At 45.5% G+C, this 16,591-nt stretch overlaps 1 protein-coding gene across 9 annotated transcripts in view; it reads left to right on the top strand.

Annotated features, from left to right (window-relative positions):
- The window catches only part of Dennd2b (DENN domain containing 2B), a 150,918-nt gene that overhangs the window by 113,114 nt on the left and 21,213 nt on the right, over positions 1–16,591 (top strand). For 7 of the 9 annotated variants that reach the window (XM_076846843.2, XM_076846836.2, XM_076846837.2 and 4 more), the window contains 4 exons: positions 3,429–4,688; positions 7,986–8,122; positions 12,029–12,100; positions 15,810–15,961. In XM_076846843.2, the coding sequence (XP_076702958.1) occupies positions 3,429–4,688; positions 7,986–8,122; positions 12,029–12,100; positions 15,810–15,961 (1,621 nt within the window). The remainder of the gene's footprint in view (positions 1–3,428; positions 4,689–7,985; positions 8,123–12,028; positions 12,101–15,809; positions 15,962–16,591) is intronic. The other 2 variants (XM_076846846.2, XM_076846845.2) reach the window with 1 other exon arrangement.

Below are 16,591 nucleotides of genomic sequence, written 5' to 3'. Positions count from 1 at the left end.
ATGAATCTCATCCTATCCTTCTCTCTCTCTCTCTCTTTCTTCTCTCCCTTCCTTTTCTTTCTTTCCCTATCTCCCCCTCCCTCTCTTTCTCTTCTATTTTTTCCTTCTATCACAAGGTCTCTCTGTGTCACCCCTGCTGTCTTTAAGCTTGTAATTCTCCTGTCTCAGCCTCCAAAGTAGCTAGAATTATAGGCATACACCACCACACCCAGCTCTCCTTTATTCTTTATTGGCCTCATAACTGACAGAATTGCTTTGCTTACTGACTAATCACTCTAAAATGAAGCAATGCTGTGTTTGTCTACCAAAATGTAAACTATAGAAAAAGAGACTTTATATTTTTACTCTTTGCTGATCCTTAATGCCAAGAATGGTACCTGGAATGTGCTTGGTGCATAATATAGATTGATCAGATGGGTGAGGAGCCAAGGTGCATCTCAAGGCTGGTGCACCTGACATTGTGGTCCGGGTGATAGGTATCTTCGTTTGTTCCCATATTCAGTGAAGGTTATCAAGGAGCTGTCCCTAGAGCTCTGAAGAAAGGAAGCTAGATTTTCTGTCAGTAGTGGAGTGGAGACCAGACCTAAAAGTAGTGTTTGCTCAGATGGTTGGCTTCTTGACACTGCCTGGATCTAGGCACTTTCATTCTGCTGGCCACTATTTCCTCTTGCCCAGCAAGGGGAGAATTATCTTACATTCATTTCCAATATCAAGTTGAGGACTAAGAAACAACTAGAGAGAATGAAACTGAAGCCCAAGAATGAGCAGTCTCTCATTCATTCCAACATGTGCTGTATGTCCTGTAAACTCATTGTCACAAAGAACCAGCATCCTGACACCTGTCTTTTTTAAGCCTCCCTGCTCTAGGTGACAGATTCTTCTGAACTCTTCCCTAACCTGGGAACAAGACTGATGGACACAATTTATCTTACCTCCAAATGAGAATAACTAAAGTCAAGTCCTTTTTTGGAATGTAACCACTCATTTCACTCATTTACTTAGGAGGATGGACTGAAGATTTTTTTTTTTTTTGTACTAGGGATTGAATCCAGAGGCACTTAACCACTGAGCCACATCCACAGCCCTACTCTCATTAAAAAAAAATAAATTTTGAGGCAGGATCTCACAAAGTTGCTTAGGGCCTTGTTGAGTAGCTTAAGCTGGCTTTGAACTCATGATCCTCCTGCTTTAGCCTCCCAAGTCATTGGGATTATAGGCATACATCACTGCACCTGGCTAGGACTGATGGATGTACATGAGCAAGCAGTGACAGCAGCTTGGCTCAGGGGCAACTGGCTGCTGTCCTTTGGATGGCATGGCACTCTGGAGCCTAGCTTTGAAAGCCATGGTGTCATGATCAGGTAGGTCTTTGCAAGGTGCAGTGTAATCCTGCATCTTTTACATCTATGGTTCCATAAAGTAAATGAGACCTAAGGTTTGTATCAGATCTGGAGCCTGGCTGGAGCCTGGTGTACTGTCCTGTTCCAGCTTACCCTAGTGGGGGCTGAGGCTTGCTGCATTTACACATCCTCACTGGACAGTCTCTTTGGTCATTGGCTTGGCTGGGCTCCGAATTTCTCTCATCTGTGCCCATATACATGTAGGATAGCTCTTGTTTGACTTGCCCTTTTAAAAACAACTTAAGTATGTTGAGGTTTCCTGTTGATTGGGGGCAGCCAGAGGCTATGACCCAAGAGGGAATTCTTGGCCAGTGCCTAACTCACCCGAGCTCCAGTTTTCTGTACATGAACAAGCGGTGACAGCAGCTTGGCTCAGAGGCAGCTGGCTGCAGTCTTGTGGATAGCATGGCATTCTGGAGTCCAGCTTTGAAAGCCATGGTGTTATGATCAGGTAGGTCTTTACAAGGTGCAGTGTTGGCCAAATCCTGCTATTTTTGAACAAAACCTATTCAGAAAGAGTTCCTTAATTTGACAATAATTTCTATAGTAGACAGAAAGATGCGCTGTAGAAGTTTGCTCATGGTTCTCTTCAATAAGCTCATTTACCTTTATCTTTTCCTTTTTTTGTTCATTTGCTAGGCACTTTCTAGATACTGACTATGTGTCCCTTGACCTAGAAGAAATAATCTAGCAGGGAAGACAAAAAGTGTTCCCTGATACTTAAAAATCCTGCATTCCAGCCTGGGGTGTGCCCAGTGCTAGGGGTTTCTGTTGAGCCATATTTGAAGGCCTAGTGGTTCACAAAGATGACAGAGGCTACTGGGTTCATATCTGTCATCCCAGCGGCTTGGGAGATTGAGGCAGGAAGATCACAAGTTGGGGGCCAGCCTCAGCAATTTAGCAAGACCCTGTCTCAAAATAAAAAATAAAAAATAAAATGAGCTGGGAATGTGGCTCAGTGGTTAAGTGTCTCTTGTTTCAATATTTTGTTCTTAAAAAAAAAAAAAAGATGTAAGAGGCTACTGCTTATTCATTATAGAGAGGCAGCATAATGTAGTGTGTAAGGTTATGTCCTGTCTTCCCTTACCAACTAAGTGACCTTGGATGAGATATTTAACATATCTTAGTGTCTTTGATTTGTACTATGAAGTTAATGTAGTAACACATAATAATAACCTTATAAAACTTACATGAAGCTTAAATAAGTTAATATGTGTAAAACCATTGAGAACTGTTTTTAGTATTTGCTAAGGTCTGTATATGGATTTGGAGCTGGAAGATAGCTGAGGCTTGTTGGATGTGATGCCATTTTTGTAGGATGGAGCTATCTAAGGAGTTGTGTCCCTTCTCCATTGGTTTCCTGATTGAGAGGGCAGAGAGGACTCTTTCTTGAGGATTTTTTTTTAACTTTGTTGTGGCCCTTGGGGAATCCTAGTTCCTGTTAGGACCCAAGTGAGGAAGTAGGATTTTGTGTTCAGTAGCATAGGTGTAGGAGAGAGGGGATTAATAGTTCAGGGAAAGAGCAAAGTATGTATTTGGGTTACTTCAGGAAATAGTGTGTGCTGAAGCTTCCTTGTACCAGCTCACAGGAGTTGATCACTCTACCTGCTGCCTTCTCACTCTATATTTAATGGTATCACATTAGTAGCTGAGGAATAGTAGGAATATTTATACTGTAGAAATTTGTTAGCCATTTAATAGTGTATCACTGACCTCAGTGACCTCTTGTTGGCAGGTACGGATTCTTGGGATTTCTAGTCTGTCATAGAACAGGCTTCTGCTCCTCACATTATGTGGGGTCTCTGGGGGAAAGTTGGGCAAAGAGACCCATTGAGTTTGGCTTGATGTGGCTTAGGAGCTGTTTTTCTCCTTGAGGACATCCTTGAAGGTGCATTGCTTGAACAGAGTGCTTTTGACTTTGAGAGTTCTACAGGAAAGAGGTGCTGGGTTCTCTAAGAATAAAACATGATGCCTCTGGTTTTTAACCTACTCACTAATGTTTTTTTTTTTACCCTTTTTTGCTCCTAGGTCTCAGTCAGTCTCTCCACCTCCAGTTCTGTCCCCACCAAGGAGTCCCATCTATCCCCTCAGTGATAGTGAAACCTCAGCCTGCAGGTACCCTACTCATTCCAGCTCCCGAGTGCTTCTCAAGGACTGGCACCGCTGTGATTCTTCACCCCGAGATCCTCAAGATCCTTCCCCAGATACTTCTCCACCCATCTGTCCTATCAAGGCCATTAGCTCCAATTATTTGGACAGAAGCCCTTCAGTGTGCAAAAGAGAGAACCAGAAGGAGAATGTCCAGTGTGCAGCCCAGGATGTAGAGGGAGTAGCTGCTTGCCTCCCCCTTGCCCAGAGCACCCCATTCCTAGGGCCAGCACTTGGCTCACGGAGTGTCTTGCTGACCCGCACTGGCACCCGTGCCCACAGCCTGGGCATCCGAGAGAAGATTTCAGCATGGGAAGGTCGCCGAGAGACTTCACCCAGGATGAGCCTCTGTGGAGAGAAGCGGGAGGCCTCTGGGGGTGAGTGGGTAGTCAGTGAGGGCTGCCCCAGTGTGGGCTGCCCCAGCGTGGTGCCATCCCCCTGCAGCTCAGAAAAGACCTTTGATTTCAAGGGCCTCCGGAGGATGAGCAGGACCTTTTCTGAGTGTTCCTACCCTGAGACCGAGGAAGAGGCAGAGACACTCCCTGTCCGGGACTCTTTATACCGGCTGGAGAAGCGGCCAGGCCGGAGTGAGCCCAGTGCCTTCCTCAAGGGGCATGGCAGCAGGAAAGAAAGCTCAGCAGTGCTGAGCCGGATCCAGAAAATTGAACAGGCCCTGAAGGAGCAGCCAGGCCGGGGGCTCCCCCAGCTCCCCAGCAGCTGCTACAGTGTAGATTGTGGGAGAAGGAAGACAGGAACCTTGGACACCTTGGAGGAACCAACAGGGAGCGCGAGTGTGAGCGCTGGCACCTGGGCAGCAGGAGTGCCTGGAGTTGGGGGGGAGGCGGGCCTGCCCCTGGAGAGGGAAGGCAGTGGTTCCTTGAAGCCAGGGACCCCTGGAAATAATCCTAACTCCCAGCTGCTGCCATCAAAGAGTTCCCCTGATCCCGCTGTGAACCCTGTCCCCAAACCCAAGCGCACCTTTGAATATGAGGCTGACAAGAACCCCAAGAGTAAGCCAAGCAATGGTCTACCTCCTTCGCCCACACCTGCTGCTCCACCCCCCTTGCCCTCCACCCCAGCCCCACCAGTCACCCGGAGACCCAAGAAGGACATGCGTGGTCATCGCAAGTCCCAGAGCAGGTAACATGCCCTTCCTTGTGTCTTATAGTGGGACATAGTGGCTTTCTTTTAAATGAAGGATGCAAAAGCAGATTGTAGTGTGGAGTGCTTCCTAGACTCTGAAGCACTGAATAACCATTAGTTTGGTGGTGGTTGTAGTGGAAAATGATATTGTTTCTCTTTTCTCATAGGATATGTGCATGGGTGTGGGAGAATGAAGACACTTCTTCCCATTTCTATGTATTGCAGATGTTGGCTGGGTTTGGCCTTTAGGGTAGAGCTGGGCTGTTTCCTGAGCCCAACGGAAACTCCTTAATCCTTCATGGGAAGATCAGAGCCATCATATTCTTAGGTCAAGCAGGTGGTCCCTTGAGGAGACTGGTAGGGTCTCAGCCTCACTATTACCTGAAGTGCCAGCACTGGAAACTTTTCTAGTGAAGCATTATCTGAATATTGCATTCTATGATTCACACAGTAGTGTTGGCAAATTTAACATAATTCTTTTCTCCTGAGGGCCTCCTAGCCATATGGAAACTCTGGGCCTGTTTCAAGAGAGGATTCTTAGATCTTGAAAGGGAAGACCAATGGAGGAGGGAAAGATGAAACTGATGGAAAAAGAAGTGAAAAAAAAAAAAAAAAACAAAACAAAACCATTTCACCTTCTTCTTGGCTAAGTCCAAGAACTACCTATTCTCAACTTCTTATTGGTTTCCCAGTCAGCCTTTCTGACCCTGGACTACCAGGGCCCACATGGTCTTGGGAGCTGGAGCTTCTGGAGTTGGTTAAAATTGACAGGCATCTGTTCTCTGAAGGTTGGGAGCCAGCTTCCTTTGGTAGACTTTTTCTCCTCCCCCTCACTGCCTTTCTCATTTAGCTTAAAGACAGATGGACATTCAGGTTTGTTTCATTTCTGGGGATTCTTCAGTCTGTTCCCATACCTTGGGCTTCATCCACCATATCCCATCTCATGTTAAATTTTCCTGCCATGTGTATAGAGGATGAATCATAAAGGTTTAGACCCCTGAGCCAGAACACCCCATGGCTAAGGTTAATCCCATGTTTTGGCCCACCCCAGAATACTCAGTTGCTTTTTAATTCTTTACCAGCCTGCCAGAATTGTTTGCTTTGTCCTTATTCATCCATTTCTACAAACACCCATCCAGAGCTTTCTGTGCACCAAGCCTTGTGCTAGTCAGAGATACACAGAAGCAAATAACATGGTTCTTCCATTCATAGACTTCATGGACTAGTGCACAGATAAATTTGTAGACACTGTGAGGTGTTCCATGACCCGTGTCAGCACAGGACTGCAAATACCCAGAGGCAGGTAACTTAAACTGGAGAGTGAGGGGAAGCCCCTCAAAGACAGAATTGCTAACCTAAATTTAGAAGCAGTTAACAAGAGGGAATGGGGGAGAGTTCATTTATATGTAATATATACATAAATATCACATACACTTTATATGATGGAGTTACTTCATATAAGAATTAAGCAAATGAAATCTTTGCTCTTGGAAAAAAGAGAAACAGTTTTAAAAGTGTAAGCTGTTCTATTTGACTTCCACAAGGTGAACATATTCCTCTGAGGAGAATGAGCTGGTAAGTTTGTACCTCCTAGCCTGGTGTGATTCTTATATACTTTTTAATCATTTTTAAATTTTTATTTATTTATTTATTTATTTTTGGTGGTGCTGGGGATTGAACCCAGGGCCAAGGCAAGCACTTTACCAATTGAGCTATATTCCCAGGCCCCCTACTTTTTCATTTTTTAAAAATGCAGGTCTGCTGGTATTTGACCAAAGAAAAAGAAATCTGTTTTAAAAAATCAGGAAGAACTGACTATATTTGTCTTAATGAGAGACAATATGTGAGGGTCTTCAATATAGACCTTTCTGGGAGATTCTCAAGGATAACTTGACAAAACATGATTTGTGTCTCATTCACGGACTTGAGAGAACTGCTTGCCTAAGATTGATGCTTTTCTGCTGTATGTGCCAGTGGATACTTGGTCTTACATCAACATTTGGGAACCACTACACTCAGCTGTTGGATATTTAACTAGTCAAGAATTTCTGAGCTGGACACAGAAATTTGGGAGTCATCAAGGTATGAATGTTAGATAGAGTGTTGGCCCATGGATATTTACCCCTAGTAAGTGCAGTGGGGGTGGGGAAAGAGTCCTGAAGACAGAATTCTGACAGATCCTGGCATTTAAAAGGCAAGTGAAAGAGTATCCTTCACAAGAGCCTGAAAAATAACTGCCAGAGAGGTAGCTGAAAACTGGGAGACAGTGCGTCATAGGGGCAAAGGAAGAGAGTGCCAGCGTAGAAGGTTCTATCGTGTTGAGTGTGGAAGAGGGGCCAGGCCAGCGAACAACTCAATGTGGTCTTTAGGACATTTCTCAGTCATTGATTTGCTTCCTAGGATTCTTAGTAGTTGTTTGGTAAACAAGAGAGAAAAGGATGTCATTGGAAGCGGGAGGTGTTCATGGGAGGGATTCCTCCTCAGGAGCCCGCTGGAACTTGCCTTGAAGAGGGACAGGATACATCTGGGGTCCCAACTTAGATGAGGGGAGAGGCGTAAGGAGTGCTGTGGGCTCAGGGCATCTTAGGGACTGATAAGCTGTGGTTGAAATTCCACAGTAGAGGGACAGTAACCTAGGGGTGGAAAGGAACAGGCAGCTACCTGGAGAGAAGTTTGTAGATTGTCCTCCTAGCTCTACCTCAGAGGAGTTTGATTTGTTTTGAGGGTTTAGTCCTTGCTATTTCAACAAACCAGCCCATGCCAACCAGTCACTCCAATCTCCTTATTTGTAAAATGGCACAGTACCTGTCAGAACAGTTATGAAGGTTAGTGAGATAATATGTATAAAGGTGCATTTGATGCAGTACTTGACACCAACAAACAAATGTGAGTAGTGTCTAGAGGCCTCCCTGTAATGAGCTGTTGTCTATTCTCCAGACTTCCCTGGTGCTCCGAGCTACATTTCTCTGACCTCATCCCAAATATCCTGTATCATCAGTGGTCCTCAGAGGGGCCTCTCCTACCTCTGTGTGATACATAGCATGTTTTTAAGCTGTGGTAACCATTACCTGATGTTGGTGTTATTAGGGATGAGGCATATTGCAGGCACCCGCACTGGGACCCTTTACACCATACCTTCTCATTTGCATGGAAAGTTTTGATCCACCTTAATGCTTTTTTTCGGTAGCTGGTTTTCTGAGGAAGGCCTCTAGTTTTTGTTGTCTGTGGCCATTTCCCAACGAGGCAGCAGAGATCTGGCTCAATGGGAATGACTTTTGCTCTTATTATTCACAGAAAATCCTTTGAGTTTGAGGATGCATCCAGTCTCCAGTCCCTATACCCCTCTTCTCCCACTGAGAATGGTACTGAGAGCCAACCCAAGTTTGGATCCAAAAGCACTTTAGAAGAGAATGCCTATGAAGATATTGTGGGTAAGCAGTGGCAGATGTGGTGGGCTGGGCCATCTCTGGGGTATGCAAAAGAATAGGAAACAGGAGATCCTCACAGGTTTGCCTGTGCGCAGATGTGTTCTTATCTTGGAGAATGCCTCCTTGAAATGGGCATCAGAGGAAGTACCTTAGCAAGATAGAGCAGCTGAGTGACTAAAGCTAACCCTAGAGTGAACTGAAATCCAAAAGGCCTTTGGGATCACATGAAGGGAAAACTGAATCATTCCTTTCTTTTACTTTTGAAACATGAGAGCCCAACAGGCACTCTTCTTAGCTGTGTGTCCTTAAGCAAATCACTTAACTGTTGTGAGGGCTCTGTTTTTCTCTTATAAAGTGATCATGATGTGATATGAACCACCATAAAAATAGTATCAGTAATAATACTTTTTAAGGTTTTTGTTAGAATTAAATGAGCTAAGAATAAGACACTGGCAGATTCAGTGTCTGGTGAGGGCCTGCTTCCTGATTCAAAGACATCGTCATCTCCCATGTGACTGAAGGGGCGGGGGAGTTCTCTGGCGTCCCTTTTATAAAGTCACAAATCCCATTCATGAAGTTTCTGTCCTCTTGACCTAATTACCTCCTAAAGACCCCACCTACCAGTGCTAATTAGGGATTAGGTTTCACCATATGCATTTTCAGGGGGCACAGACATTGTTTTTAGTATAGCTAACAAATTTCATAGCCCTAGATTCATAGATGCTTTTAGAAGACGTCAGACTTTTAGGTTATAGATAAAGTACTTTATTATTTATGACACAGCAGGCAGCATGAGCTTAATGTTCCCCTGGGCCCCCTTGCTCACAAGTCCTATGCCGCAGTATGGCGGAGGCCCATGTAGAAGCTCCATACTGTGTCCCAGCTGAAAAACCCAAGAGCCTAGTCTTGGTAAAGCCTAGTCTTCTCAGGGGCTACCAGCAAACCTTCCAACCTTTGCCTACAAGGAGACATTATCATTCCTGATCAGGAAATAAATCTCCCTCTCCTCAGAAGAGAGAAAAATATCTCCATTTTCCAAGGCTGTTTGCTGTATAAACTTCCTGGAAAATATAGTCCAGAACTGTCCCTTGCTCAGAAAAAGGGCAGAAATGCAATACTCCATGGAAAATTGTTTCCAACAAGTGGAAGAACATGGTGTTGGCAAACTTGAGTGCAAAGGTCAACAAAAAATAGATGGTCTAGGCTGAGTTAAGTTCATTTTTGGCATTCATTTTAATTCTGATCTCATCCTCTTCAGTGGGGGGCTTTGATTCTGCTTAAATAAAGTGTGTGTCTTAGTGTAAGTCAGTGAAGGGGAGGTAAGTGGTGTGCTGTGTGCTTGCTTGCTTTTGCCCTCAGAAACTTTTTTTCTTTTTATTTTTGACTAGAGATGGAAATCAGGGACACTTTCACCACTGAACTCCATCCCCAGTCCTTTTTTAAACATTTTTTTTTCGAGATAGTGTCTCACTAATTGTTGAGGGTCTTGCTAAGATGCTGAGACTGGCCTTGAACTTACAATCCTCTTGCCTCAGCCTTGGAGTCACTGGGATTACAGGCATGCACCACCATGTCTTTAGTTTGGAAACTGGAGAGCATAGTCTTAGAATTTACACATTAGAGAAAGAGTGAACCCTCCAAATTTTCAGAATATGGGAATCTTGTGAAGAGATGACCATTTAGTTGGTCGTTTGATCGGAGCCATCACTTTCATAGTTTTCTCCTTACATCTTGCTGGACTAGCATTTCTGGGGGAGATTAGCAGCCATGCTCCAACCCAGATTATCCAGGAATGATGCATATAATATGTAGCCATACAGTACTGGACTATAGTAGGAAGACTGTAGGAGTGAGAGCCCTAAAACAACTGAACAGTTTTGGGAGGGAGGACTTTTCCCTTTCTTTTGGGGAAATGACAGCTTTGTACCCATGATCACCCAGAGCTGAGGTAGGGCTATGGGGATCAGAGCCAAAGATTCAGAAATGAGATGAACTGTTAAAGAAGATGTCCCAATCCCAACTCTATTTCATACAGCCCTTGCCCCTAGCTCTAGTTCATCTTTGCCCTGGGACTGAGGGAAAGCTTCTGGGGACTTCAGTGGAATGCAAGCTAGGGACAAGGACAGTCAGCCTGTACTGCAAAGCCTTTTGAGTTTACACTCAAATTGTAATATCACTGCTGCCCAGGGCTCTTGGGAACATCTACTTTGGCTGTTGCCGCAGTGGTCAGAGAGGCTGGAGTTTTCTGTTATCCCCCCAGCATACCCAGCCCTAGAATACTGTAGTCCTCACTGTTCTCTGACAAGAATTGGAACCCTTATGTTGCTGCCCAAGAACATTATCCAGGTGGGGATATGTTCTTTAGCAACTGAATGGAAATAAGAGAAGGGGATAGACAGCTTCAACTGTTTTTCCCTGTCCAGAGTTCATGATCCAGGACTCTGCTTATGGTTATTTAGGGGGAGGGTCTAGGAAAAAGTTTTGGAGGCACTAGACAACAGAACCGTTTCCTGGGCTGCTTTAGGTCTAGTTAGAAGGAGCACAGAGAGAAGACAAATGTCTGGGCCTCTTCTCTTCACTCAGAGAGACTTCCTTCCATGTTGGGATGTTCCATGTGGTGACAAGAAAACATAGGAGCAGCTGGTTGCTTCTTGAATGAATGAGGTAGAGTGAGGGGTAAGGAATATACAGGGTAAAGCTGGGGTTGGGGGATCTTCCTTAACTGCTCACCTAGCTTCTGGATCACTGGAGCATTGTGTGGAGAACAGGAGAAAACTGAAAGGGGGAGGCTGCAGGAAATAGGGCAGGAAAGTGATCCAGGCACCTGTTTTTGGTGTTTAGGTTTTGTGGGTTGGGGTGGAAGTGGTCTTGAGAGTCTGCAGTTAGAACATATTTTTCCCCCACAGCAGCCCAGTCTGAATTTTCTAGAACCTCACCAGGGAGGATAGAGGGAAATACAAGGGAGAATATTCTCTTCCTATTAGATACTGGTTGATTTATCCTTCTCTCCCTCCCTGGAGAGAGCTCAAAGAATTTGGGGCCCCCCTAAAGGATTCAGGGGGTCTCTTGTTGCTGAACTCTGAATGCCAGATTTCACTTTTTAACCCCAGTTTGACCAGTGACTCTGACTTTCTGCGAGCCCTCTGGATTGTCCCGCCAGACTATACTTTGTGGATTTAAGGTTGTTTCTGACTCTGGCTGGATTATTCAGCTCTTGTGTGTCACTTGTCCATAGGGACAAACCCACAGGAACAAGCGGAGCTTTGTTTCAGGCATGTGATGCTCATGCTGAAAGGAAGGCAGAAAGAACCCATGCTAAATCTCCATCTTGGGTACAGATGATTGGACTGTAGTTCCCTAGTCTGTTAGGAGGTTGAGGACTTATTGGCCCAGAGTCTTCACTGTGTGCAGTGAACTTGAATGAAGGGCCTTGGGGAAATCCACTGGCCTTGAACCCACACCAGGCATTATGCCTGGGGAAATGGGGTAGGATATCTGCACAGGCTGAGGTTTTGCCTGCTAACTTATAATAGAAAGATTCAAAAAGAAAGTTGCTGCCGTGCTGCTTCCTGGGGCTGTTTAATTCTTGCCCATCTAATTTGATATCTACCCTTGTAAGATGCTGCTGTTCTGCAAAGCCTTAAAATCATTTGCATTCTGAGCCTGACACTGAAGAATTCACCCAAGGAAGCAGCTTGTTAGGGAGTTATGTGGAGTGGCCTCGGCGCCTGACCAAGGAGCCTGGGCTGCATTCCTGCAGAGATTCCCACTCCCATCAGCTAGCTAGGGCTGAGGGAGAGTTTCCAGGAACTTTAGTGGGATGCAAGCTGGGGACAGGGCCAGTCAGCCTGTACTGCAAAGCCTTTTGAGCCTACACTCTCTCTGCCTTCTTCTCTCATTCACCTCCAGGCTGGGCAACAGTAAGGAACAGAGGGCACCTACCAGGATGGAGGTTGCAGCAGGAAGCAAAGCAGCCAAGAGGTGCAGCCCAGGGAAAGGTGCTGGGGCTGTTGGGAATTGGTGTCAAGGCTTGGAGGGTGGGTAACAAGCTGGCCCCAGGGAGTTGGGCCCCTGGCCTCATCCTTTCTCTACTGTTAGAAGGAGGGGGAGAGGTGGAGACCCAGGAGAAACAGCCACTTAGAAAAAGAGGAAAGTTGGGGAAGGAAGCTACAGACCAAGGCCCTAGCAATGGGTATGGTCCAGGAAACTTGGACTTTGGAGAAATTCTCAGATTCTGTGCATATACACACACTCCCTAACTGGTTCTTCCAGTTGGGGGATAGGGGGAGGGGGTGGGTGTTGCATGTGTGTTTAATAACCCAAGGAGTTATGGGGAGGAGTGGGAGTAGGGACAGGGCCTGGTGGGGCTGGGTTCTTCCTTCAAGAGGATCAATGTGCTAAAATTGGGTTGTAACAAGCCCCTTTTAGAAGAGTGCAAAACAGAAATTGTTGGTCATGCCCTTGTTGCCTATTTCATTAGCAAAGCTGGGAAAGTTTGAGACCTCTGGCCTCCCCAGCTGAGCTTGATAAGGGCCAGGCCTCCCGAGAAGACAGCCTACCTCTTTATCCCTCTCCAAGCTCAGTATGAACTGTCCTTTGCAGGCCATGTGGGCAAGAACCCTGGTAGAAGTCTTGCTGTCTGTCACGTTTCCTGTTTCCTGTCCATGCCTGCTAAATCATCCCATGCTTCTCCACTCAGCTCTGGCTTCTCTAGCCATCCTGTAGTTGTTTCCCTGTAGGACTTTCTGATTGCCATTTCCCACTCTTTGCTTTGATGTTTACTTGGTCTCAGCAAATTCAGTTTAGTGGCTCTGGGACTCAGGGTCTGCTTATTCTTTGCATACCCGCATCCCTGGGGCATCCTTCCTGTCTGGAGAGATGACAGAGAATCTGTTATGTAGTCAGGGATAATCTGTAAAGTTGGGGATCACAGATGGACTAGGGCTGCTAAGGAACCTAACTGAGGCTGAGGAGGAAGGGCTTGGTCTGGGGTCAGCATTCATTTCCTGGAGAAGTGATAAGGGCATAGGTTACATTAAAAAAGAAAGAGACTGGCATTAGGGCTGGGTAGGAGGAGTGGACATTTTAGACCTTCCTGTAATCTAGTTTCTAGAGACAGTAGTAGTGTGGAGAACCTGATATTTCCAACTATCTTCCCTAAAAATATCACAGATATGCATAAATAGTATATTACTTCAGGGCCTCAGCGTCCTACATCTTGTTCTTGGAACTTTAGATTTTTTATCACATTTCAAAGCTCTTACTCTGGAAGAAAAGGAAGGGGAGGGAGAAGAAAAGGAGGGGAAAGAGGAAGGAAAAGAGGGTTAGTCTTGAGACTCATGGCATGGTGCTCAGAAGCTATTAGGAAGTTTAGAAATATCTTTCTGAAGCAATGGTTGTCAATGGGGGGCAATTTCATCCATCTCTCCCCTTCCTCTCTTCCTTCCATCTATCCATTCACCTGTCTGTCCACAGGTGTCATTTGGCAGTGTCAGTATTTTTGGTTCTTACATCTGAGGGATACAAATGTCAGCTAATTGATAGAGGCCAGGGTTGTGGCAACTAAACTTCCTACGAATGGACAGGTCAGCCTAGCAACCCAAAATGTCATTAACTTAGAGAAACTCTGATCAAAACAGATTGAGACAGGTGTTCCAATGGGTTGAAATGATGATAAGGATTCTGACTGGTCATGTATCCAAGGCAATTTGGATTTGATAAACTTGGAATAAATCTGCCCTGATCTGGACACTGATGCTCTGGTTCTGTTTTATGGAATTGGGAAGAATGTGTTCTGGAATTCTATTCTTAATCCCCTTTACCACCTCACCTTTACAGGATATATGTTGGAGAGGGTCCAAGAAGTAGAAAGTCCACCCTGACTCCTCCTAAAGCATCCCCACAGTGGAGTGGGCTGAAGAAATCATGCAGGGGATGCCTGGTTTGATATTTGGCTTCTTGAAGCAGAATGGGCTGGCTTTGCTTAGTCAGGGCTCTGGAATGGAGACAAGTCATTTCAAAAGCATGAGTGTTACAGGAAAAGATTTGCTCCATTGCTGGAGACCCTGCTTGGTATTGAGAATCACTTAATCCAGTTCTGAATCTTTTCTTGACCCATCCTTGGCTCGTAAGTTTATAGATATTTGTGTTGTTCCCACTGTAGTCTCATTAGTTGTGACTGCAATTTTCACTTCACACCTCCACCTCTGTAAAGTACTTCCTGAATTCACTGTGGTTTTTCATGATGTTAATAAGTATGCCACAATTTGAAGGAACCTCATATTTTTGAGGACTTTCTAAGAATATAGGGGTTGGTTTTTCTCTTATGGTCTCTCTGGGAGTGCTTGCATTCCCAGCAGTCTTTGTTTCCAGTCTTATAGTTTTTCTGCTTGCTGCCAGAGGAGTGCAGTCTGAGCTGCTCTGGGTTGTAAGTCACAGGACAGCGTGGGACTCAGTAGTCACCCAGGCTACTGCTGCTGATGTTGAAGTGAGCCCAGCTTCACCAGATGTACTAACCTCAGCAAAGCCTATTCTTGTCACTGGTACCCAAACAATGCTAGGTCCCAAGTCCCAAACAGTGCTGCTGGGACTGGGGAGAAGATACAGAAAGACAAGGGCAAAGGGAATGAGGGTTGTCCCTACAATGATTCTATTGCTGGAATTAAGCCATGTCTAACCTGACTCATGGTATTATTGTATTCTAGAAAATTTTAGGCATGTGTTGGAAGGGGCAGAAGGTTCTAGCTATGACAAAGAATGTCTCAAAATCTTATGCTTTTCAAAAGCAGGGACTATGTTTTGGACTTTTTTGAAATTTTCTAGTAGTGTCAATATGGTGCTATTGCCAGGGTTTTAGAAACTGGTTCTGAGAAGCAGAAACTCTCCCACCCCCACTCTCTGGCCCAGAGTCCTTCCAAGCCTTCACACCTCCCTGTGTCACAGCAGGAAATTTTGTGCCAAGAAGGGAGTGATGATAGTTCTTTTTGCTGAGATCTGCAGTAGAGGAAATAGACTGACCCGTGATCAGAGAGATCCTTTGAACAAATAATTACTGAGCACTTACTACTTGATAATCATTGTTCTGGTTCTGGGGTTGCCTCAGACAATATCCTTCCCCTAAAAGAATTGTTGAACAGTGTAATAAGTAAGAGGGAAGCCTGGCAAAGCCCTGTTCCCTAGACTAGGTTCTTTGAGTTCCTGCATGACCACCCCCAAAATTGGGTTCCATGGAGACCCACCAAGAGTTGCAGTTGTGTGGTTTCTGAAAGCCTTTCCTACCAAGAGGTGCATATCCCTGGGTCAGGGGTGGGATGGGGGTTTATCAACAGAGAGAGACTGGAGCCAGGGACAGACTCCTGATGCTGGTTTTGTCCTCTTGCTGGGCACAGGCAGGAGTAGCTGAGCCAGTCTTGTGCAATCCCTGAATTTATAAAGCAGAGGCCGGACAAGGCTGAGCTGAGCTGAACTGGAGGTGGGGGTGCGGGTACTCAGCTTCTGGACTTGAAGCCAGGATCTGTTTGTAGCCTTCCCACTGCAGACAGGCAGCTGTGTGACTCATGAGCCAAAGGGACGAGGCAGAAGCCATTCTCTTTGGTTCACAGGAATTCTACTTGTTTATTTGTGTGTGTGTGTAACTCTGTGTGTTTCCTTCTTCCCTTCTCCCCCTTCTTTAACTTTTCCTCCTCTGCAGGAGAGCTGCCCAAGGAGAATCCATATGAGGATGTGGACTTAAAGAGCCGAAGAGCTGGAAGAAAATCTCAGCAACTGTCTGAGAACTCCTTGGACTCTCTGCACAGGATGTGGAGTCCTCCGGACAGGAAGTACAACAGCCCACCCATGCAGGTAACGCAGCCCCAACATGGGCCTGTAGAGACAGTTGTGAGGGCCACATTGAAGGCCTGTTCTCTCAAGGTGTAAGCCTAGCTCTCACTCAGACTTTCTCCCTCACTTGGCAGAGAAGACTACCTCAGGAAAGAGCTCAGCACTCAGGGACTTCTGTCATATTGAAATCCCTGTGGAAAATTGAATTATCCTCTTAGGGGAATCCTCTCCTACCTTCTTTCTCTTACTGCCTGACCTCTGAGCTGCAAAACTAAGCCAGGAACCCCTGAGATCTCCTGTCTTAGTATTTCTCCTCCCCTTCTGTGGGAAACAGGAAGAAGGGCCCTGATTGGAGTTCTGGTATTCTGCAACTCAGAAATTATCTCAGTGCTGGCATGTGGGGGCCAGGTATAGGCCCCAAGCCAGATTTGGAGAACCTGATATTCACTAGAGTCATCTCTATTGGAGGAAGTAAGAATGAATCTTGAAGAATGGACTGAAGGAGGGCAGAATGAGAGGAAAGGTAAAAAAAAAAATCAAAGGAGGTCCTTAGACATAAACTCATTTTGGTCTTGTTGGACAGGAAACAGGAGATTCAGGAGAGGGAGAGGCTTTCTCTGACCTGTCCAGTAACTTATTCTGTGCAAATGG

The sequence above is a fragment of the Callospermophilus lateralis genome, chromosome 2, assembly GCF_048772815.1.
Source record: "Callospermophilus lateralis isolate mCalLat2 chromosome 2, mCalLat2.hap1, whole genome shotgun sequence".
NCBI classification, from domain to species: Eukaryota; Metazoa; Chordata; class Mammalia; order Rodentia; family Sciuridae; genus Callospermophilus; species Callospermophilus lateralis.
The sequence above is the reverse complement of the archived record's forward strand: the minus strand, read 5'-3'. Positions and strand labels throughout refer to the sequence as shown.